General features: G+C 42.6%; 1 protein-coding gene across 1 annotated transcript in view; it reads right to left on the bottom strand.

Moving 5' to 3' along the window:
- Window positions 1-24,990, bottom strand: part of PTPRT (protein tyrosine phosphatase receptor type T) — a 143,008-nt gene that overhangs the window by 47,951 nt on the left and 70,067 nt on the right. Inside the window, 5 exon segments of the mRNA XM_015881395.1 lie at window positions 3,401-3,549; window positions 5,697-5,744; window positions 12,491-12,520; window positions 16,083-16,218; window positions 22,929-22,985. Of these exon segments, the coding sequence (XP_015736881.1) occupies window positions 3,401-3,549; window positions 5,697-5,744; window positions 12,491-12,520; window positions 16,083-16,218; window positions 22,929-22,985 (420 nt within the window).

Below are 24,990 nucleotides of genomic sequence, written 5' to 3'. Positions count from 1 at the left end.
AGTCATGACCCTACAGATGCTTAGAGTACATCCTTCCCAAAAGTGAAGATCATCTGTGGAGAGGCAATAACAGTGAGATCTTGATGCACCTGCCTATTTTGACCTATGGCAAATCTGTAAGACCTTTGCATTTCATCACAAAAGCATGCAGGATACAAAGAGGTATGAATTTAGATGGATCTTGATTAAAGATGATCATTAACAACCTGAGTACCAAGGAAATCTTCTTTGTATCTCCTTATTTTTGCTAGTAAGAGCATAGTAACAATACCACTTACTAGTGCAAATCTCAGTTCCTTAAAAGCATCCTTAAAGGCACCTTCACACCGTGCCTCTGCCTGTAATGTTAAGGCTATGCACCTGGACTGTACCAATGTCACTCCTTTGGAAAGCCATCTCCTCCGTGCACCATGTAGCAGCACATCATTGCTGAGATGCTGCTTCTCTTATCACACAGATGGGCTAACAAACTGCACAGAATATATGTGCAATAACAACCCCTTGCACACCTTTCTGGTCTGTGCACAGATACTGTGGGACAATTTTATGCATTCCTTGCCTCCCATTTGTCACCTCTCTCCACAACAACCCTGCACTGAGTCAGTGTCTGCATGTGGCCATGCTGTGCCACTCAGAGGAAAATGACACTTCTTTCCTGAAAGACAAGGAGCAGTCTCAAATACTGCAAATATCAGCATTTTCTTGTAAGAGATTTAAGATAAATATATATGTGTATGTATGCATATAAAGACTGCATCTGAGAAAATCGTACATTGTGGCAGAGACAGGGGCCTGAGTCCATAAAATTTCTGCAGTTTAAACTTGTTTAAGTATCAGTGAGAATCTCTCCTGTATAACAACTATCATTCTGGGATGGAAAGGGGGATAAAGAGACTCCCTGCTCCAGCAGAGCATCACAGAATTACAGAATGGTTTGGGTTGGAAGGCCCTTATAGTACCCCAGCCTTCCCTGCTGTGGGCTGGATGCTCCCCTATCCCCCTAGCTCAGGGTACCCAGGGCCAATCCAACCAGGCCTCCAATCCAACCTCCCCCCCAATGCTGATGCAGTACATGCTGAGTCTCCCATCAACCAACATCCCCAAGTCATTATTCTCCTCAGGGCTGCTCTCAATCCAGCCAGCCTGCACCCAGAGGCTAGAGATGTTCCAGACACAATTAAGATTGACAACGAACACTTCTATCAAGCCACAGACTTCAGATCTGCACATGGCCAACAGGGCATGAATTTATGGACAGCACCATTTGCAAGAGGTGATACTGAACATTTCCAAAGACATTCCCTCTGAAGCAATGAGGTGGCAGCTGGTGAAGGAATAAGCATTTTGACTAACAGCAGAGGGCAGGGGTACTTCCCAGTCACTGCTACAGCTAACTCAGACTCCCCATACTCTCATACCTGAGGTCAAGAGGGAGAGGATGAGCGCCTATCCTGAGATATTCATGAGCACTATTTTCTGTTGTAAGGTAGAAGGAACATTTAAGATGGAATTTGACTCTTACTTAGAGAGAGCTGACTTCAAAAGCTGGGCTGAATAGCCCCCATAAAAGTGTTATTAGTTAGCAGGAAAGTTACAAAGTAATCCAATTATGTTATTCAAAAGTAGGAGCAGGCCCATATAAAAACCTCTAAGTATTAAACTCCATTAAAATAATTTTTTTCTTTAAAAAAAGGCTTTTACTCTTTTTCTTTTCTTTTTTTCCCCCTGACTATATGATCAGCTGCAAACCCATAACATTCTGGCATCGGCACGTGCACACTCTTGCACACGACAGAACTTACCTCCAACACCTCAGCATCCTGGACTTGGCAGAAAAAAAAACACGTGGAGAAATCATGAAGGCTTACCAGTGATTATTGCTCATGGATATAAAGAGGAGGGGAAAAACAATGAAAGAATCAGCCCATGACTTAAATCAGGCTGCGCTACAGAGGCAGGTGGTGATAAAATCTGCAGTGATGTCAGACATGCAAAGGACTCACTGATTAAAAGAACGAAGAAAACCTGAAGGTTTGCTTCTGTAACAAAACCAGATATAACATTTCCTATAGTTGCTATTTCAAGCAAATGACTCAGCTGTTTTAATTAGTCTCTCAAAATATCAAGGAAAGAAATGAGGTCACATTACAGACTCTTCTATTTTCTGGTTGGCGAAAAAAAAACCCCACAAAAAAAAAAGTTTTAAAAATCCAGATTCTGAAGAAGAGTGAAAAACTTTGTTTTCCTCACGCATTTCATACAAACTACCTTTGCTGTTTCTAGGCTGCCTGTTACAATGCTGCCCTTTGCTATCCTGTCTTTCAAAGATACCAGGCACTGACAACTCGTGCTTTCTTCTTTAGGAGGCACGGCCACTCAGCACCTGAGAAAATTAGATCTGGAGTCAAGTCAATTTAATATCAGAGAGAAGTGTTCACTGCTAGCCTTGATGGTCCCAAACACCTACTTATCCATCTCACAGGTATGTTACATAGAGTGACAGCGGCAATGCATGCAGATGGAATTTGACATGACCTACAGACAGAGGGAAAAGAAAAATTCACTCAGCCTGTCCCGATCAATCTGAGGTTATAAAGAAAGGGTTTGTTGTTCTTTTCTTAAATCATAGGTAATTCCTTGTTAGTGATTAGAAGGGAAAAACATCACTAAAGATGTTAAGAAATACCAGAATTCTAAGTTGCATTTTGCTTTCAGAGCTGAACCCTCTGGTCTACAGGGTAAGTGTCAAAAGAAGGAGTGACATTCCCAGAGTGTCTAAGTTAAAATTTATTTAATACGAAAAGGTTTACAAATCCACCATGCAGTCCCACCATGCACTCGACCTGGATCTAGAGAGGCTAAAGGGTAACTTGGTGCTGCTTTGCCCACAGTCTTCCAGCTACAGAGGTCTGAAGGGTTTACAGTTATTAACTACCATTAGTTTTAAGGAAGAATAAACTGAGGACACAGACAAAAGAAGAAATGCTGTCTTTCCATTTCTAACCATGAGACTGTTCTCTTTCATCAAAATGCCATACAGGAAACAATATTTCCATCCTAAACGTCAGCTAAATGATTTTACTCATCAACTCACAAAGGAGAAACTGATGCAGGAGAACAAATGAACAAATGCCTTTGAATGTCTGATGCAATTACTAAAAGACCTTATAAATTATTTCTTGGTAGATTTAGAGTGAGAAGGAATGCTCCCCACCCAGCTGAGAGTTAAAATAGGGGCAGTGTTAGAAGCATTTCAACAACTGATTTCTATCAAGCTTTTGCAACGAACCCTCTCACTGCCACTCCCAGCTTCTCATTGATGTGCCCATAGGAATAGGTCCTTTCAAGAACCCCGAGCTCTCCAAAGGGGACATATCCATTGCAAGCAAGTTAAACTTACTGAATCCATTAACATCTTGGCAGCTGGAAGAGAAAGCTTCTTCATTGTGAACAGCGCTGAGTTTGGTTGAGGCCTTGTCTGAAGCGGCCACGGGACCCATCTCTCTCTGTGTGCTGGTCTGAGTCTCCTTCTGCTTCTTGGCTAGCTTCCTTTAGGGTATTTTGAAGAGGGGAGAAATCGAGGTCAGTTTTCCCTCATTAGAAACAAAACAATGAGAAAATATCCCGAAAATCACAATTATCACACTTAAGAGACATGCAGTGCACATGGAACTTCAAGAAAGAAAACCCCACAGCTTTTTAATATATTATGGAGTCAAATAAATGTAGCGATGCCAGCCTGTGAGTCTGGCTGTCCCTCCCAGTAACTCATCGTGCACAAACCCACGTCACCCCAGCAGTAGGAGCACTATGTCACCAAACAGGAGAGAATAAGGAAAGCCCTTGGAGCGAGTGGCATCTGCTCCAGGAAGAGCAGAGGGCACCGGGTGTGGTGAGCAATGGGAAAGGCTCACTGGAGGTACATGGCATCTCCACATCCATCCCATAGGGCCGCCTGCACCTGGGGCTGTCTATGGAGGCTCCAGGGAGCAGTGTGAGCTGAGGCTGTGCCACTGGGCAGGAGGCTCAAGCAGGGCAGGGAGGATGGCAGCCCCTGCTGGAATTTGACAAATCACTGAGGATCAGCACTCAGGGAAGAGCGGGGCAAGTTAAAGGCTGCAATAATTATAAAAAATGACTGTGTCCAGATATGTCCCTTTTCTGGGAATTCGGGTCTTTGAGGAGACCTCAAAGTAGAAACACTGCCAGCTCCAAACAGAGTAACAAAGCCAGGAACTTAAGAGGCTCCTCTTTTGCAAACACAGCTAACAGTAAGGAAGCGGAGAGAAGCAGAAAAGTGAGCTGCTAAGCTTCCACTGACATTTGACTGCCCTGTGCTTCGTTCATACCAGAGAGCAAAAGTGTTTAAAAATGAATGTGTGACATTCTACAACCCACACCTTGAAAAAATATCACACAAATCCCCAGAACTAGCAAGGAACTTTGCTTACACGGCTTCCGCAGATAAGAAAATAAAACAAAATAAAAGGGAGAAAAACAGATTACTGTAAGTAGGAGCTTCGGTTTTCTCTTTTTCCTCTTAAATGAAAGAAAAAAAGGAAAAAATCCTAACGACTAAATCATTTTGCAAAGAGGTTTTTCTTCACTGAAATGACATTCTTATGATAAGTACTCCCCATCTTTTAAACTACACTAGGCTCTTAAAAGGATATTGCTTGCAACAGGCTTTATTTATTCACAGCTCTTGGCAGTGGCATTTACAGGCAGGTCCCAGCACACAGCTGAGCCCCAGCCCTTCTGCATTGGGGCAGCTGGGCCAGCCACATCCATTAGCATGGAAGGCTTGAAGAGAACTGAAGCCTCCTGCCCATCTGAGTGAGGAGCAGCTCTATCTTGAGGCAAGCTGCTGAACCCAGACCAGGACAGCAAAAAATTGTGGAGAAATGTCCTGTGTCTGCTGGAAACTTGTGAACAAATGCATCTCTCTCATCTGCTCGGTCTTGTGCTGTTCGTGCTTTCAATTCCAGCCCACAGCTATTCCAATTGGAGACATAATTATAGAGTACATACTTAGATCTCACAAAATCTCCATGATATCCACTTCTGTAGATTAAGATGCAAACAGAGGAACCGGCCTTGAACGCTGAAGCAAAAAGCTGGCGTTTAATGATGTTAAAAGCTTTGCTTCCAGCACACAAGCGATGCTAACACAGCCAGATTTATTAACCATGAGCCCCCTTGTTTTGTGCTGTGGTCCCTGAGGTAACAACAATAGTTTGGGAGCGTATTAACCCTGCTATGCGGTTATTTTAATCCTTTAGATTTGCTAATCATACACGGTGATGTGAATTCTTTGGCAACGGGAATTAAAATTTCTCAGTGGGAAGCGCTAATCCAAAATGCACAAGTCCTTAATAACAAGCACTCTGGACTGCTGGGGTGAGCCATTACACACTACCACTACTGATGTTTAAAAATAGCGAGTCAAAAAGGGTGACTTGCTTATTAAATCCAGATTAAAATATTTGTGGCCGTAATTACCCCTAAAGTCCCATTTGCTTGGTTTCCTTTCAGAAATGCCAACAAGCTACAAAGAGCCGGCGAGCTCCTTTCCCTTTCAGTAGGCAAGCAATACCATATCTGCACGTTCAGCGCAGGGACAAATTCACCCCAAACCCAAGCCCGTGAGACCCCAAAGGCCTGCTTACAAAAGCCCTATGGCAAAGCAGTTCTACCTGGTCCTGTAGAAGACAGAGAGGCCCCTAAAACATTGGCTTGAATGCCTAAAAAGAAAAGGTGAGATGAGTTTAAGGTTCTCGACCTAGGACCCGCAGGCGGCAGCCTCCTGCGCAGGCTGCTCACCAGCGGAGGCTGCTGCAGGCGCAGGGGGAGCGCGCAGGAGAAGCCACACAGAAAAGTGTTGGGCATCTGACAGCACTACAACCGGCTTTCAACGCAGTGTTATCTGTTCCCACCTTCCTCCCTCTCTCTTCCAAGGATGTAAAAAATTCTTGGTCTAAATTTAGAGGGAAAAGGAAGACGGATCTCTTTTGAGGATTTCAGAGCTAAGCTTGCCAGACACATCAAGGGGCTCCTGATTTCTAAATGTGCCTTTTCTGTCTCAGTTACGTGTCTGGATAGAGTGGCAGCACAGGACTAAGCCTATTTGGTCCTTGCCATCTTTATAATTCGCAGGAAGGATTATAAAATCAAATGACTAGCACTTTCTAGAACGTCAGGGATGCGACTTAAACCCACGGCAAGGTAGAGGTTTATTTGCCAGCATGTCAAAATGCCTCCGGAATGGGAAAAGCATTTATCTGAAAACGCTGTTTCCAAAAATAGGGCACTCGAAGAGATCTCTGTGAATCACTGACAGGCAGCATCAGTGACACGGCTCCTGCTCTCCGTACTGACCAGCTTCCCCCAAACACCACAATGCCAGCACCCCGAGGAATCTGCTATCAGTGCATTAGTGTCAGTCACGGGCTGGCTGCAGGCTGCCTCTGGAGTGCAACCAGCACGGGCTGTCACCAGGCACCGAGGAGACACTTTGTCTCATGCATTATGCAGTTGAAAAGGGGAAGAAATAAAGCAGATAGATACTTGGAAGAAGAGTCTGATACAATCAACATAGGGTGAAGAGATGGAAATGTCAAAATGTGAATGGGGTGATATTAGCGGCAGTTTTACATCGAGGCGTAAGGAGAATGTGCCAGGAAGAAAACGAGGATCCATGGATGGGGTTTGCTGGGTTGCCCTTTTCAGTTCAAGAGAATTCGTCAATGAAGAGATGATGTTTATGGGCACAATACACACACAGAAGCGATGAAACAGAAAGATGCAGAAAGCAGAACAAAAAGAATGAAACCAGCTGCATAATCAGGCAGTTGAAGCTAACCCAACTAAAGCAAGGACAAGAGCTGTTAGCAGTGAACCTGAACTAAGTGCAAACTCAGGAAAAAAAACATATGATGGAGATTTGGTTCAGCTATTTTGGGTACTTCTGCTCATCAGAGAAATGCTGAAACGCTAAGTTAAGATTGAGGGACTTCCAGTCTAACAATCCAGGAATACAGATTTAGTATCAAGTCAAAAGCATCCACTACCACGAGCACTAATCAGAAACCTCAAGGAATATTTTCAGCTCAAAGAATTCATAGGATCAGATCCCAGTTTGGGTAAACTTCGAGGATTTTATTTTTAAAAGCAGCTCTTCTTTCAATTTTTTATGTCAATTTTACATGCATGAATGTTAAATCTGTAACTGCCACTCCTAAAAAGCTCTTGTACACATACGTTGACAGATTTAATTTTAGATGTTTCACAAGGATGGATTATATATACTATAGTGCAGATTTGCATGCACAGGTAATTTAGACATTAGGTATAGATCGTGTAACTTAAACATGAAATTTCCTCCTACAGACAAAAATTGCATATTGCCCTCATTTCCAATAAGCAATTTAAGAAAGCTACAAAACACAATTCCTAGTAGATATTTGTGTGCAGCAGCCTGCTAGGAGTACACACGTTATTTAATATGAAACCTGCACAAATTAAGGCAGAGATCAATCATGCCAACACCCTACTGGGAGCACTGATGAGCCAGCAGGTCTATGGAAAAGGATCTTTGCTCCTTAGATCTGCAGTAGGTCATAAGCTCAACATGAAGGAGCAGTCCCATCCTTGTGCAAAAAGAAGGTGGGGATTACAGATGGCTCTGCAGTCTGCGGGACACAGGTAATCCTTTTTCTCTGAGTGCTGATAAAGGCTCTGCTGCAGTACAGAATCCAGCCCTGCACTTCAAAAGGATGTGTACCAAAGGGTCATACACCAAAGCAGAACAAGGAATGTACATACAGAAAACACCACCTACAAGAAAAGGCCAGAAGAAGTGTGGCTCTTTCACCCAGAGCAAAGACAAAGAAATAGAACTGATGTCTTCAAATATAGGAGAGGATACCACAGGGAAGCTCTGCTCCTGGTCTGCACTGGGAAAATGCAATGGGGCTCAATGACAGGAAAGGCCGTTCAACTCAGACTCTGGGAAACCTGAGCACAGCAGAGGCTGCCCATCACTCAGGTGTGCTGGGAGATCTCCCCAGAGGATGCAGCCCTACAGGCTGATGGAGATAAAGCAGTGAAGCCTTTTGCAGCCTGGCAAGTGGCTCCTCTTCCCCAGCCTAGCACTCTGCACTGTGATCTCCATCCCCAAAAGAGCATCCCCTTACCAGAGCTGAGGTGCAGGTCTTGCTCTAAGCAAATCTCAGCCTCTCCAAGGGCAACCCCTACATTCACTTTTGGACTAGGTAGGTGCACATGAGAGCCATGCAGTCATAGTCATATTGGTCCAAACTGTTGGCAAAGCATGGCCCTCTGCAAAGCTGGGCTCTGCACTCACCTAACAGACATGTTCTAAACAAGCTCTCATACTTTCTCAATTTTCTCTTTAAATTTGCTTTAATTAAACTGGCATAGCCATCATTATGACAGTATCTAATGAGAAAAACAGTTTCTTCTGAATATTCTGATTTGGCAAGCTGAGCTGTGCAGGCAGATCCCACCATCATTGGAAATATATTAAACACAGGCATGCAGGTAATATTTATACAGAAATATACCCATAAATAAAGTTGTTTTATTTCCTTTCAAATGTCCCACATGTGGAGGAAATAAATTCAGCACAAATTCTGTTAGCTCAGAAAAATGCAAGCATACATTCAGCTTTACAACTGGGATGGAAGATCCCATCTCTGCTATGAAGAGATGCTCTGAACTGAAACCACCACAATTAAAGGTTGCTTTCAGTCACAGTGGGAGCTGGAGGGGTTCCACGCAGTGCAGCAGGGCCCTCACTACTCTCGCTAGATCAGTGGCAAAGGGAAGTAATGCTCTGGCCACTGAGCACTCTCTTCTTATAAATAACATCAGCAGTGCAGGTAACACGTATTGGAATCCCTGCATCTCCAGAAATACTTCTCTGGCCTAACAGCACTCTTGATTAAATCCCAGTCTGCAACCATCCAAGAAGGGAAAACCAACAACAACAAAACCCACCAAACAAAAACCAAAGCAATTTAAAAAGCCAAACCAAAAACACACAGAAGGTAAAACACTTTTCTTTTTTCTTTTGTTTTTTTTACATTTTGTCTATTTTGTGGTGAGGAAATAAAGCCTCAAGAAGGTTCACTGCAGGGGAAACCGCTGTGAGAAAAGAGGTGTCTGTCACTGAATGTAAAATCCCCTTTAAAGCAGCTGTAATGCCACCCGTGTTTTACAGCTTCATCTAAGCAAAGAAACAAAAACTTTCAGAGGTGGATGGGTTGTTATCTTACACAGTACATCAGATCTTGCAGTGCATTAAACTTGCATGCAATGTGTCAGAGCTGGCAATCCTACAGAAAACTTAGGCAACACTCGTACTGATGTAAGCACAGAGCACTTCAGAGCGCTTCTGCAGGGAGCACATCCAGTCCACAGCTCACAATTCTGCATCCTTCTCACCCATCGTAAAACCAGCAAGACTTGAACCACTGCTACAGCAGGTTCTGTCCAAGGACCTTCCTCCGCAGCTGACTTCTAAGGAGGGGTAAAGTGAAATACACAAAATGCTGTCATCCTGTATGACAGGTGAGGAATAGGGCCTTGCTGGGTTTGCATCTCCCACTGCAGGTGTTTTAAAGATCTTCATGATTTCTCTGTCAACCACAATAATACCTGTAACACACACGCTGCGGGAAGCTTATAAATGGAGTGTTGTCATACAAAAACCTCACAGCTAATTATGCAGAACCTAGAAACCACCACAGCCCTTATGGGCCATGTCTGCAAGTATCAGTTACTCACGATATAAATCTCAGTGCCTTTAACAGATATAGCTCATTAAGAGTTGAGTAAGACTTTGGTCCCTAAGAAGAAATGCTTGTACTGCAGATGACAGAAAGTTGAAAAGAACGATCTGAAAGCAGATGAGAATAACTCCAGGAAGCACAGCTTTGAACTAAAAACAGAACAGTGTGGTCCATGTGGTTGTATTTAAAGGTGTGCCTATTTGAGAACATGTTTTTCAATACTGTTAATTCAATTTTGCTTCAGGACTAAAACATTCATTCAAGGTCATAGCATGGAAGCCAATGTTATTTTTTAAATCTATATGTATACATATCCCTGCTCTTATTTTCACAACACGTCAAATAAACTGAAATCAAATCTTTCTGTCCATAAGAGGCTGTAGTAACTCCTATTCATTTTGGCTAACAATTACACAATCCTTAGCAATTTAAGATTTTCACCCGCAATCAAAACAGAACACCTATTTCAAGTGACATTTGAAACGTGAAACTCAGAAAAGCTTCATTATACGCTCCTTGATGGATTCTCCTGCTCTCTTCTCACACCTATTGGAAGGTCCTTCACACCCAAACAGCTGTTCAGGAGACCAATCAAGAGCTTGGTTTTGCCAGATTGAAGCCATCTGTCAATCTGAAACCAAATGCTGCCACTCACAACTTGATGCTGGAAGTGTTCACTGTGAAAGGACTACTTGAGTGTTACCTCTACTGCTGAGATGTTCCAGCTATCAGAGGTCAGGTTATGATGTGGTATGTAGGACAGCACAAGCACTGAGCTAGGAACAAGCTCTCTATTTAGGGTGCATGGAAGTTCTGTGATTTTTGCATCCTGACTTCAAATCCTCACTCGGTGCTACAGGGAGTTGCTACAAACACATAAGCTTGTCTGGTGACACCTCAGGCTGCATGGTGCACAATGGCTTTATTACACCTCTGCAGCCCATCACCACTTGCTTTTGCTACTGCTGAAGTTCACTGCAACCTCAGGCTTTGGTGACCTGCAGATGTTTGTCTCCTCACTCTTCTCGAGTCACTCCCCTGTTCCCCAAGAAGAAAACTGCTAATATATTGATCCACAGAAGCTACTGAAAGACAAAGAGACTGCTTAACAATACCCTTATTTTCTCTGTACAGACTAATCCTCAGCTGACTACTTAAAACAACACAGTGGTGCAGCTGCTAAAATGGGTCATATATAGGGCTCAGAAGTTGACTTATGTTTTTAGATGTGCAAATCTCAAAATACAATAAAAAGTAGGGAACATTTTGACCACATACTGCCTGCAGGAAGAAGATGGAATTTTATGGGTAAAACAATTAAGCTTCTCTTGAAAGCTTTCTGTTAATGGTCAAATTCTATTCTTAGATAACCTGTGCAGAGCCTAGAAAAAACAGAGTTATCTCCCATTTACAACTATTTAACTGGGTAAAGTCAAGTCTCAACAGGGTGTCTTTTGGTTTTTTGCAAACATATCAAGCTGTGAAGGTTCTTCTGGCAATTATTTTCTGATAGGTCATCAATTAGTAAATTCACTCCATAGCTCAACAGGGATCCTACTCTTAAATACTTGGCCCCATTCTCAGGATGTAAATCAAACTACCATGGAAAATACGTCACCTTCCACTAAACTGCAGACCACGAATACATTCATTTCACTGACTTACTGAACATCTTTCACATGTGTCCACAGGACAAAGTCATAAGACAAAGATGAACAGTAGGAACAGGAGAAGGAAAAGGGTGGCAAGCTGCGAGGAACTGCAAAGCAGTCGTGGCCCTTTCAACTATTTTGCCTATGTCAGAGCTCTAAAAGTCAGGCAGGCTGCTGCTTGTGAGGGCAATACAGCTGCTGGTTGTGAGAAGTGAAGAGGAGACCTGTTTATCTCAACAATAAAAGTTGTCTTCTCCAACTCCCCCAGCTCTCTGATGACAGCAAAGGCATCCAGGCTCTGTACATCAAGACTCCCTTCTTCAGATCACTGATCCAGTCCTCATCTCCTCCTGATGCTCAGACACATGTTATCATTGCAGAACCAGCTCAGCCCTGATTACTTCCCAGCCCCTCCATCTTTAGACAACAGATGGCTTCAGAAAGTTCTGGTGTGCAAAGCATTTTCAAGAGCCTTAACTGCCCTAATTATGCAGCGTTGTCATTAGGTTGGGATAGGTGATTGAGACCTGAAAATCTGAAGTCTTTCATCATCCACCGGTCTGAAGTGACACTCAGAACCTGGCAGCTCCACAGACAGGGATATTTGTGGAGGTAATCTCAAGTCCTCGTTGCCAGAAACCTTACAATTTAAAGCAAGCTTGAGAAATTCCCAACAGTGACTTTGGGGTGTGAACTGCCTGGCAGTCTGGCTGAGTATGGTGGACAACTGAAAGAAGTGCAGTTGTTCTGTATTCATCCATTAACATTTAAAGAACTATAAATCATAATGGACAGACCTAGGGATATTGACGTGTTTGCAGGCACAGTTACGGCTGAAATGGTGAAACAGGGAAGATATATCAATGTGAAAGGGAAAATAAAACACAACCTACTGGAAAAACATGATTGAACAGAATGGTTAAAAAACAAACCAAAAAGTGGTAAAAGAAAAAGAACACAACAAAGCACAAAATGACCACAGTAAGTGGGCTGAAGATGCACCATCCCCTGCTGGGTACTTACAAGTAATAGGAGTAGGAGTACGCATTTCTTCTAAATACGGACAGCCAGCCAGACGAACAAAATATCCAAATGGAAAAAAAGAAAGAAAAACACATAATTAGATTTATATGAACTCCATGCTATTTTTGAAAACACAAAGTATTTGTGCTGCCGCTGGCACTGAGCTTCCTTCCCCCAGTGTTAGGAGCTGTGGGCTCACAGGGGATGGATGCTGAGCTGAGATAGAACACATAGGTGTGTTCTCACTTCTGCTACTGACCTGCACTGCCATGAACAAACCCCTTCACTGACTTCTTCCTCAACTCAACCATGTCAGCAACATGGACTACAATACTTACCTCTGCCGTGAAGTGCTTTGGGATTTTATGAATAGGAAGGATTATATAAGAGCTATCAATAGGAATGGCAACAAGTAGGAAAGCGGCAGTGCAAAAACATCTCCATTTCAGAATATTTAGACAATGAACAAACTGTGCAATGACAAATCAAGCTTCATCAAACTCCAAAATGCAAATAGTTCATTAACAATTCAAGCATCTCTACATATTTATAGATGATCACTGGGGGTATGTATTAGCTTTCTGCATCAGTGTAATTAAGCTTTTTCTGTTCATTTTCCTACAAAGAACACTTTGATACAGCAAGACAAAATGAGTCCCGGCAATCAGTCGTAAGTGAAGAGGTGATGTCATGCCTTGTATAACTGGAGAAGAACTTAGAAAATGCTGCTGCACAACAGGTATAGTGTATGCTAGTACAGATTAACAGCAAGACATGAGGCAGCATCAGAAGCAGCTACCATGGCCAAGACAAGGAAAAACAGTGAAACACATAATGTAACCCTTTACACAAGCTTAAAGCCCCATCCTTCAAGATACTACAAATACAGGGAAATATAGACAAGTAGAGATGCAGGATTCAAGTGTCCATTATCATGGTTGTTCTGAGTAAAATTCCCCAGGTACACACAGCAACCAGATTCAATGGGGCTGTTCTCTGCCCACAACCACTCTCTATGCACTTCCTGAACATGTCACAATTGGCATTACTTCTCTTGTTAAAAAATACAACCTGCCCCATTTCCTCATATGTTCACAGTCTGTTGCCCCATGTAGAGATTCCCTCTGGGCAAAGACAGCTGACTACAGATGTCAGGAAGGATTCCTCCAAAACGCCACGTTGTGTTTGGTGGTGTCTCCTACTATAAACCTGAAATTCAGATTCCCAAAACACTCCAAGTTATGTGAATGGCTGAATCCAAATCACACCTGGACACACGTTGATAACACAATACCAGAGTCCCCTGAAACTCAGCAACCCTACACATGCAAAATAATCCATCTGAATTATGATCACTAAAAACATGACTTGATCCCAGGAGGTACAACACAACCTGAAGATCCTGCCTACCATCTGTCTTCAGGAAGAAGAAGGTACTGGGGTCTGTGCACATTCAAACATCCCTATACTGATTCAATCCCACAGTTTGGGTATGTTCTGCTCAACACACCCTTGAGTTTTATCTCATTAGCTTAAGGTAACAACCTAAATCCTAATCCAGAATAAAGCACTGGAGTTTCATGGAAGGTACTAGTAGTCCTAGACCCTACACAGCCCCAAATCTCCTTTTTTGCTACCAACAGCACTTTAAAGAACTTATTTACAGTGCACCCATGACAGGCTGTCTGATCCAATTTATTCAGTCTTATACTTAAAGGGTTCAGTAGAGGCTTTGTCTGCTCAAATGCACAAGTCTGAAAAGTCACATTCTTTACTCCAGGGAAATGCAAGTCATGACTACAGAGGAGTTAAATCTGTCCAGATGAAATCAGAATTGACCAGGACCTAAGACTTCTGAGGTGCAAAGTCAAAGGGTATTTCCTCCAGAAAAAAGAGTTTGTAAATGCCTTGGTTTTCTTGCTTCAGTACATTTTTATTAACCAGTCCAAGATTTTCTCTTCCTCAAATATGTTTAACCTACATCAAGTGCAAACGAATGAACTCTTTATATTATTAGTAATACCTCGATAGAACACAAATGAGGTACTTCAAGGTATTCTGTATATAGTTGTTCATGAAAGAAAGCAATACGTGCAGGCAAATGACCACCAGCTCACACACTGTGAATTAACAAGCTAAATGAATTGCTACGTATAAATGATGATACTGGAGCTGCAAAAAATGTAACTGATGTAGCCAGCAGGGCCCCAAAGCCAGTAATATTTCCTTTTTTCTTTTAAATGCTGTAGGACAGCCATGTTTACAAAAGAACTTCATATATACAAACAGATATTTAACACAGATGATCTGCCTACTCCTAATGCCCAAGCAGTTTTCTTGTCTTTGTGCTTTCTCCCCTCCTAACTCCTCTCCTTCCACTGCTCTATACTGCTTAGCTTCAGTCAGGAAATCCATGGCTGCGTCCTGCTCCATGAACAAACATCACTGTGATATTTGCCAGCTCCATTTGAAGAAAATGCCCTTAATGTATCTAATTATTTTTCTGCATCGCTGCCTTGCAAGGCAACTGTCTTGCACACAGAGGCATTAGCCTCTGTGAACTGAAAAGGGGGTCTCTTTTAAAGTAAGGTTAATGTAAAAAATGAACTCCAGAGCTCAAGTTTCTAACATTTCTCTTTGTAAAACACAAAGAGAACACAGTTGTTGTTCAGCTGCTCACTCAGACAAGCTTTCAGCTGTGCTCCTCCAGAACTTCAGATGAATCTGTGGTCCAAAGCAGCCTTTCCCTTTATAAAATCCAGTCTCAATCCACACTGGTTTAAAACAAAACGAGCCCAACAGCTCATCTTTGGGGAGTGCCACATCCACACTCAGCCCCACACCTCACTGTGATGTGAGCAGTGGTGCCTTGGGGACAGCAGGGCTGACACAAGCAGCAGCTCTGTCAGGTGCACAGACCCAGAGAGCACACAGCTCCACAAGCTCTCCATGCACGGTGACAGCTTCTAAAAGGGAAAAGTCAAAGAGCCTGATTATTTCTTATTATTATAGTGCATATTCCAATGGGTAAGTCACCAAGCCACAGCGAGCCAGCGAAGAGATGCTGCCTGCTGACTCTGCCCTGTCTGCATTCAGAACAGGGAAGTGCAGGGCTCATAAGGGTTTCCTGTATCAGTGTATTACACTGAAAATGAGAAGCTCTTCAAACAGCAGCAGCTAACAACGGCCTTCTTCAAAGCAGAAGTGCAAACGGCCCACAGAAAATCACACAAAATGAACTGTCTGAACAAATGTCATCATACAAGTTCTGTTCCTATTAATTTTCATCCCCCCATAAACTAGATCTAATTCTTGCAAAGGATTCTAAACCCTCCACAACATTTATATCTTCTGTTCTCTTAGATCAGTAACTCTCTGGAGTAACAACTGTTCTTTTGTTGCTCATGAAATACCTGGCAGAACAGCCACCTCATCTAAGCCACAACATCTAAGTAGCGTTATATAAGTATATATTCACTGCTGCCCCCAGTAACACAAATGGAATGATGTATGTCTGCCTAAACGTATAGTTCTATTGAAACAGCAGCATTCTAGCCAGGAGGCCCAAGATGTAAGCAAAGCAGAAACTTACCTTCTCTTGATGGTAAGCATTGCTCCTAAGAGAATAATAACAAACATCAGAAGCCCAGCTATAACTCCAGCCATTTTCACTGTGCTGTCAACTTGCTTTTCTGGCTCCACTGCATTGGAATTCTGGGTAGAAGCTCCTTAAAAGACGGAGGGAAAGGAGGGAGAAGATAAAGAGAGAACTTGTAGAAAAATCTTGCAATGATCCAGTTTTCACATTCATTTGAAAGCCTAAACACGTATTTACAATTATATTACTACAGGGCATCTCATTTAACTTAAAGCAGCAGGATTAACAGCAGTTCTCCCTATTAGGAAGGCCTGGCTCATGTGAACACACAATGACAGTTACACAGGTAGCAAGCATCAGTTCCAACCCACCGAGCCCCCTCCACATTGCCTCATGTATTCAATGCGTGAGTTCTGTGGCTCAGGCAAGGAAACCTTCTTAAATAGCACATACCCTATGCACCTAAAAACGACGTTTACAAACATCTCTCACAAAGCATTCCTAATTTTACTTATTTGTTATAAACTGACTTCAAGAGTCCCCAGCCCTGCAATAACGTAGTGTGCATTATATACCTTAGCATTGCCAATGTTGTCACGTGCTGCATGTAATTTCTCTGAATAACACTTAAAGCACGGAGCTCAATTTTGAAAGCCTTGCAAGATTTGAGTTGTGGATAATCTAAAGACTAAATCAGCCTATTCTTATTATATTCCTAATCTATGTAACTACTAAAAATAACACATCTGCATCTGGTGGAGTTAAATGAATTCCTGTTGCGTGAGATCACAATTTTACCTAGGGCTTCACCTTTGCTGCTGGCATCAGCCAGGTCTTCCCCTGCAGATCAGACACAGAACAGGCAATAAGAGGTGAAAGCAGCGCTGTCATGGGAAGACAGTAATGAAGACAGTAATGCTTTGCTCTTTTCACAACTCTATTGCTGACCTCCTGGAAAAGCTGAACCACTTCTGCTCACGCAGCAGCTGCTCGTGGCAAGGATATTCAATTGAGCCCATATATTGACGAGACAGTAGAAAACCTCACTGCGTTACTCTTCTGCCCCTTAGCCACTCGTTGGTATGTGTGAGGTCTGAAAGATGAGTCCCAGATGTAACCACCATCACACCACGTGATACAGGCTTTCAAGTACATTCCAAGTAAGGCCTAAATCAATGGATCTCCAAGGACAAGGATCAGATCTTGGATAAAGCATTACATGCTCCGCTCATCTTATCATGAAGGGTAAATACAGAACAATGACACAATAAATGCAAAACAAGACAACTCACCCCACGCAGTGATAAAGGTATGATTTCAGCTTTCCTAAAGCTAAGCTGCTAATCTAGTTTGCCACGGGAAAATCCAATATTTACCAAGCAAGAATGTTCTGTGCTGTTTGAAGCACACATGTAATTTTCAGCTTTCTGTCCCTGACAATTGCACTGCTCTGCTGCGTCCACCAATTTTCCCATTCACTTAAGAGCTCAGCAGTAACTTCTGTGTATGTATCTAAAATACACTGAAGGGACTCCTGAGCATGGAAATAAAACAGCTGCATATTACCATCGTTGTTTGACAACAACTCTTAGAACAAATCAGTCCAACAAGCGAGCTGTATGTCATTGCACAGGCAATCCTGATACTATTGTATAACAAAATAAATGATATAGCTACAATTTCACCTTGAAAATGGCTGAAACTCTGTTTGTTTGATGTGCAAATAAGTAGCATTCCAAATTACCCTTCGCTTGTGTTGCAGTTACTCCTATGACCCTAAATGATAGGTGTTGGAGAATCGCTTTCAGCCACAAATGGTGCAGTCAGACCCACCCCTTTCTATTCCATCTGAATACCCTCGCAAATGATGAGCCACATTAAATATATATATATATATATATATATATATATATATATATACACACACATATATATATCAGAACATGCTGTCAGCTCCATCCTCTGATTCCCTGCATTGATTTGATTCTGCCAGGCTGTTGCTTATTACTACAGGCAATGTGTGCTGCCTGTATTTTTGTTTGATATTTCGCTTCCCATTGCAGACTAGTGCAGCTCTAGAAAGAGACTAAAGCCTCATTATCCATCCTGACACCTACACGCTGTAGTGACTGATTCACTCGGATCTTCTGTGTAACTCTTCCTATCTATCTTGGCAAAGGCCAACAATTCCTTTAGGCTACTAGTCCAACCATTTGGAAGTTGTCTTAGCTGATAGCGCTGAGGAATTGATAATATGACAGTGCCAGTAATTTCCCGAGCCACACATTCTTAAATCTTTGCAATGAAGCAATCCCACAGAAGTGCACTGCTTTCCTGCCACTCCAGTGTAGTTTTCCTATTGATGCCTAAACCTGCTATGGCTTCACCATCACCAGCTGGAGGCAAAGAGAACATGGCTGTGCTGGGAGCAGGAGGTCCATGAGCTGTTAAACACACACCTGCTAAATGTGTATGTTTGGTGTCCCTGCTAGGCAGGGGGGTTGGAACTACATGATCCTTGAGGTCCCTTCCAACCCGGGTAATTCTGTGATTCTGTGATTCTGTGATTCTGTTTGTGCAGTTGCAGAAGGTGACTTCTGCTGCTCCTGACAGGGATAGCTTAGAATTCAGTTCTGCTTCTCTCTGTCACATACACACATGCAGACCTGAAATCTTCTGTGCACAGAAGCCCATAAAAACCAGCTGCTTCATTTCAATATCTTTAAGAAGACTTTTTCTTCTGCGGAACAACATTTATGTTCTGTTTACATCAAAAGGGAAAACAACAACTATAACCAGTTTCTAGCAGTGACTTCCAGCACATTTCCTAGGATAAATTGTTCCTCGTAACTGCAGCCTGGATGCTGGTACAACAAGGTGCAGCACAGGTCACTGCTGTTATTGCTGCGTGTATTTCAGAGGCACCCAGAGACCCCCACTGAGGGCAGGACTCCATTACAGTGCACAAACACGAGTAGGACCATTTCCAGCCCTAAGCTTACATTCTTAATATGGAAGGTAAACGACAGTCAGCAGATCCCAAGAAGGGAATACACCACAGCTCCCTTGACTCCCTGTCTGTGTTAAATCTACTAGACAAGTTACAGCTTTCAGGGACTGATGCACCTAAAAACAGGCAGTGCCAGCATCAGGGATGGATGGACAATTACACTACACTAGGTTTGGTCTTAAAACTGCAACACCAAATAATTACTCCAATGGGTAGAGAGTCACTCTTGAAGCAAAAACTAATCAGAAACAACAACAACAAAAAAACTTCAAAGTAATAATTAACCCAGAAAAATTAAGAAAAAATAATGGGTTAAAAGTCATTAGGAGTTCAAAGGAGCTGCTCAATTAACCAGAGTAATTTCTTTGCAGCGTATAATGGCTCGGCAGTGTGCTGAACCTAGCAGACCTGCAGGCTGATTTCAAAAGACAATTATTCTCCTTTCACTAGCAAACAATATTTCCTATCTTTTCCCCTTCCCTTTCATTTCCCAGCAAGTAACCACAAAACATTCAAAGTAACTTTGCATCTAGAATGTAGATTACATCTACACCTCTGAAACTCAGTCTTCGACAACCAGACACAAGGGCAGGCCTCTAACAACAACACTTCACCTTAGTTATGCCTTTGGTTGTTGCGCTGAAGCAGAAAGGAGCACCACCACCGCTCTCACTACACATCACTATGCCAATTACCCACGCCCAGTTACTGAGGTCTGCAAACAGCACAGGATTACTTGCTCTGGCTTCAGAGCACAATGAGATGTTCTCCTTTCTTTAAAAAAAAAAAGCTCAAAAGAAGTGGAAAGAGTGATGAGAGCCAAAAACTTTCAACCGTATTCTAAGTGGAGAGAGCAGCAAAGCAAAGCAGTGCAGGACAACGAGACTGAGCAGAATTTATATGAGAGATTATCAGGCATACAGGTTGAATCAGCAGGAGGATGGGGGTAAACAGCAAGGAATCAAGATTAGTGTTACTAAACTGAATGAGAATTAAAACAGAGCAGTAAGAGAATAATTGATTCTGAAGATTCCAGGTAAATCCACCACAAAGGCTTTTCTTCTCTCCTCCTGTTTTTCTCCCTCTGTCTTTTGAGCAGAAGCACTTTATTTGTGCTAACAGCAGATCTACGGCCCCAGGAATGAGAAAGGTTATTACATTTACTTGAAAGAAGAGCTCAGATAAAGAGCAGCCGCTGCGACGTCTATGAGCGATGTGATGGTTCAGAAGGTGAAAGCACATTTCCATTTTAACTCTCCATTTATGCAGCTATTTAAAAACTGGTTTTCAATAATAATAATAATAATAATGAAAAAAAGAGCAAATTTTCTCAAAGTCCAAATTTCCGGATTCAACTTAATTTCTGTGTGGTCTCAGGTACGCGGAGCAGGATCAATCTTTTGACTGATGCAGCCAAAGGCATTTCAGTGCAGGATGATGGCATGGATATAGAACAGAGCTCACGCTCTGAATAACAACTAATTAACCTTCTCACCAGCCGCTGCCCGTTACTCTGCTCTCCTCATGGTTATCATTAAAACCCCACAGCCGGAGCAGCTGCAGAAATTACAGAAGCAGCAAGCAAAGTCCAGAGGTGTGAATATAACAAAGAGTGAAACCAGGTCACCCCCGAGCCTGGCTGACAAAGGTGGTTTAAGCACCCTGCTGGAATATAGAACCTGTGCTTAAGACCTCACCTGTAAGCTGAGGAGGAAGCTCAATGCTTTACTGTAAAAAGGGATCCACGTGGCCAATGTGTTAGGGAGTCTGTCTGCATGCAGCTCAGCATGGGCTGCGTGAGATCCTGGGAAGCTCTCTGCACTTCGCTGAGTTGAAGCAGCACTTTCAGATGTGTCTTGAAGGAAGAGTTTGTCCCCCACCCTCGATTTCTGTTATTCTATTAAGAATACTCTTCAGTTAAGAAACGGTCTGTTCCATGCCTACCTCTCTTGTGCCACTGACATCTCTCATGACTTCTTACACAGCCAGTTCTTGGAAGCAGCTGAGCAGCTCCTGCATTAGTAACCCTGCCTGGTTCTGAGGATATGCTCATGGAAAAAGCTACATCAGACCCCTGATTGGGGCTCTGGAACACACTACGACCTCCAGCCCCCAGGCTTAGGCTACCAGGCCCTGCTTGCTTCCAGTCTCATCCCACTGCTCTGCACCAAGCTCTTCCCTAACTCAGGGCTGCTTCATTAGCAACCTGGGGTAAGGATCCCCCCAGGACAACTTAAACCCCTCTAACTCAGCCCTGACACCAAACTGAACAGAAATAAAGCTGCTCACTATTTCAATGGGCATCCAAATGCCAGGAAGATTTGATTTGTCTTCCCAGCCGGGAATGTTTTTCAGTAAGAGCAATATAAGCGTGTCTGTTATTAACAATTAATTAGAGTGTTACATGAATGTGTGCTAAAATAACAACTTTTTGACGGCTGAGACTTGTTGAAGGGAAAGGAAAAAAGCGCCTTCACGCTTCTAACTTAAAAATGTGATGCAACCTTCTGAAATAAATAGCACAAAACAGAATAAACCTGTCAAAGGAGTAATATTCCAGTGTATCAAAAGACAAAATGCAATAACAAACAGATTTGAAGTGGGATTAAATCTGTTTAAAAAATACATTACCTGTCTACGAAAGTAGAATATATTTCAGACAAAAACTGAACAGTTTTATATGAATTTGAGGGAACAAAAGCTATTAAAGAAACAGCTTTCACCTGCAACAAAACTCTTCATTCTAAGGACTTTTTTCCTCCTAAATTTTCCTGTTTCTTTCGCATATATGATTTCATTGGTCCCCTTTCAGACCAAGACCTGTTTTTGAGGTCTCTGTATTATCCATGCATTCACCTTCAAGGCAGTCCCCCTTTCCAGTGTTAACCCTCTGCTAAAAGCAGGACAATAAAGCATTTGAACTTTAGAGAAACCTCAGCACTCTCTGCCCAGTATCAGCATAATGTTCTTACGTGTGGCTAAATAACTGCTGAGTAAGAGAAGTCTGATCTATTCAATTACATAGTAGAAGAGCTGCATTCCTACAAAAACTTAATGCACTTCAAAACTGAAATCCAACCCCATCTTCCCACCCCTTTGCATTAATCACACCCTGTGATGTCCCAGTATGTCATCCTGTGCGGATCCAATTAAAGCAGTGGAAACTATTTCCACGAGATGCTGTATTTCTCTTCTAGATTGAAATAATCTTCTGGAGTGACGCAGAGGTGCCAGTTTCAGCATTATGCAAGTTTACAACACAAAGGCTTTCATGTTCAAACTGCAAAACACTTGAGAAGCTCTGAGCTCCTCTATTAGTGACCTGCGAAGGAGCTTTGCACCATTTGATTCTGCAAGGTCACCGATTCCTGCAGAACTTTGTGCAAAAAAAGACTTCCAGAATCAAGTCTTCAATTGCCTGTCATCGTATCTTTAACAGCAACACTCAACTGCTTGAGCCAAAGTGTAATCACCAACCCCAGAACAATGCAATGTAAAGTGAAAATACTGCACCATCTCCATGCATGCTCAGGGAGACGTTCAGCCTCTGCAGAGGGCCAGCAAGGAATCCATGGGCCTCTTCACTCATGCTCAGAGGCTCACACGAAGATTCAAGCGCTCCTTAGGTCTCCAGTTGACCCTCTGCTAAGCTGTATATCTTATATCAGTGCAAAGCAGTTGTTATGTGAGAGAAAGTCCCCTTTATGTTGCAGTTTGAACAGCTGTAAAAGCATTTTCCCCACACAAACAAGACATGAAAAGAGAAGTCATGAAGCTGCTCAGACTTCTGGAAGTGGCGGCTGTCTTCCTGGTCCTGAGCTGATAATCACCTGTGCTCAGGAGGCCGGGTGGGTTTCGTGTGGTCGCCTGTTGCCTACCCAGCACTGCTAAGAACAAGCAAAACCGTTCCCAGGCAGCATGCACAAAGAAAAAAAAAAAAAAAGGGAAAAAAAAATAAAAATGTACCTCATAATGGTTATTAAAGTTCCATTCTTTCATTTGCAAGAAGTCACATTTTTTGTTTTTAGAAAAGAAGAAATAAATATCAAGAGATAAGGAAGCATTAATGAGCCCTCTGCCTCGGTTTCAATTACACCGTGAAAGTAATTTAATGCACTTTAAGAATACAAGAGGTAATTGCTCTCTCTGGTAAGAGGTTGCAATTTTCTCTAATAAAGTGTCAATATAAATACGTTGCTTTAAAACAAGGAGAACAACCAAGTTATTTCAGAAAGAATGGGACACATTAAAGCAAATGCCATCGTGGAAGCCAAGTGGCAAAATTAATAAACAAACTGGCTGAATGAAAACTGTATGGCAGAGAGCTGATAAACAGAATAATAAGCTTATTTTTAAAGAATGTCTAATGCTAATGATATGCATCCAAGTGACTAATGTTATGGAAGGTGGCATATACTTCAGTAACTTAAGAAGAGAAGCAGCCCATCTGAGGAGAGGGGGGTTATGGCTGGGAATGGTCAGAAATCTGAGAGCAACAAAAGTGGAAATAAATACACACGTAGATACAGGAGGTTAATAATGCTTGCGGATGTGAAACATGCTGGCAAAAGAGGGAATGGCTACACAGATCGGACAAATGCAGATTGCTTTCTGATGGATTGCAAAATGTGACCTCAGCAAATGCTGGTGCCAAGTCCTTGCCACTGGCCCGTGGACATTAGCCAAGTCCCCTACTGGGGTGCCAGAAGGAAGGAAATGTGCTTAGCAGATGCACCTGCCCACGTGGGTATGTATGAGCTCTGCTTTGAAGGCTGCTGTACTGGTGTCATGACCTTATGTTCTGAGATGCTGAAACCCACCACTGGCATTTCAGCCAACAGATGAAGATCAGAGAGGTAAACAGTTGACAGAGGTCTCTCTTGGGACCAAAAGGACCCAGGTAATCTGAGCAGGAGAAATGTGCAGAGCAGAGCAATGCACACAGGGCAGATGAGATGCAACTCCTGAGTGGAGCGAAGCTGAAATGACGAGGGGTTATCTGAAGCCTAATAATGAAGCTGTGGTCTCAGCAACACAAAAGGGGAGGAGAGCAAGCTGAGAAACACCATAACGTTATAACCCTTAATGGGTTATAACACTTTTTAAAGAGTTGTCTGAGTTCACTTTGTTTGTTTTGAGGCAATGGGACATACAAAAGAAATTGCCTCCCAGCCTGCTGAAGCAGTGACAAGTAATTAGAGCTACACAGCTTCTGAGCAGGTGCCTTGCAGCAACACCCAAGATGTGCTATAATCCCCCAGTACCACACTGCCTAACATGTTTTATTGCTTAATTACTCCCACACTCATGTTTACTGCCCTTGTTAATCCAGTACTTTGAAGTGAACACTTGCCTTGTTAAACGTTCCTCAATTCTAATCTCCTTGCTACTGGCGTAAATCAGAACTCATTTCACTAACATTAACAGAGCTACTGGAGTGGTCATGTATCCAGGAATGGAACAAAATTAGGCCAATAGCCAGAAATGAACTTTTTCTCTGGCATTAGCAGCATGCGTTCATTTTTTTCCATCCATCTGCAAAAATACACTTTCTCTCTGGTACGAGCTGCAGTTCGAGAGCAGTCAATGCTCAGATCAGCCAAGCCAATTTTCAGCCTAACTCCAAGACATTCATTTTCCTTGCTTGTTACAGAGGACACCGCTCTGGTATCCCTGCTACAGCTCAGAACATTTAGTTTGGAGGCACACTACAGACTTGCTCCTTCCATCCTCAGAAAGACAACGATGCAAATAAAGGCAAATACAGGGCAATGCCACTAAAGGTAATCAAACTAATGGGGTAGACAGAAGCTGACACAGATGCAACAGGTCAAACAGAACATCCCAACAATGAGTTGTTGGCCAAGTCACAACATTATTACAGATTTGTGA

The sequence above is a fragment of the Coturnix japonica genome, chromosome 20 (genome assembly GCF_001577835.2).
Source record: "Coturnix japonica isolate 7356 chromosome 20, Coturnix japonica 2.1, whole genome shotgun sequence".
Lineage (NCBI taxonomy): Eukaryota > Metazoa > Chordata > Aves > Galliformes > Phasianidae > Coturnix > Coturnix japonica.
Note: the sequence above shows the minus strand (reverse complement) of the source record. Positions and strands in the feature narration are given on the sequence as shown.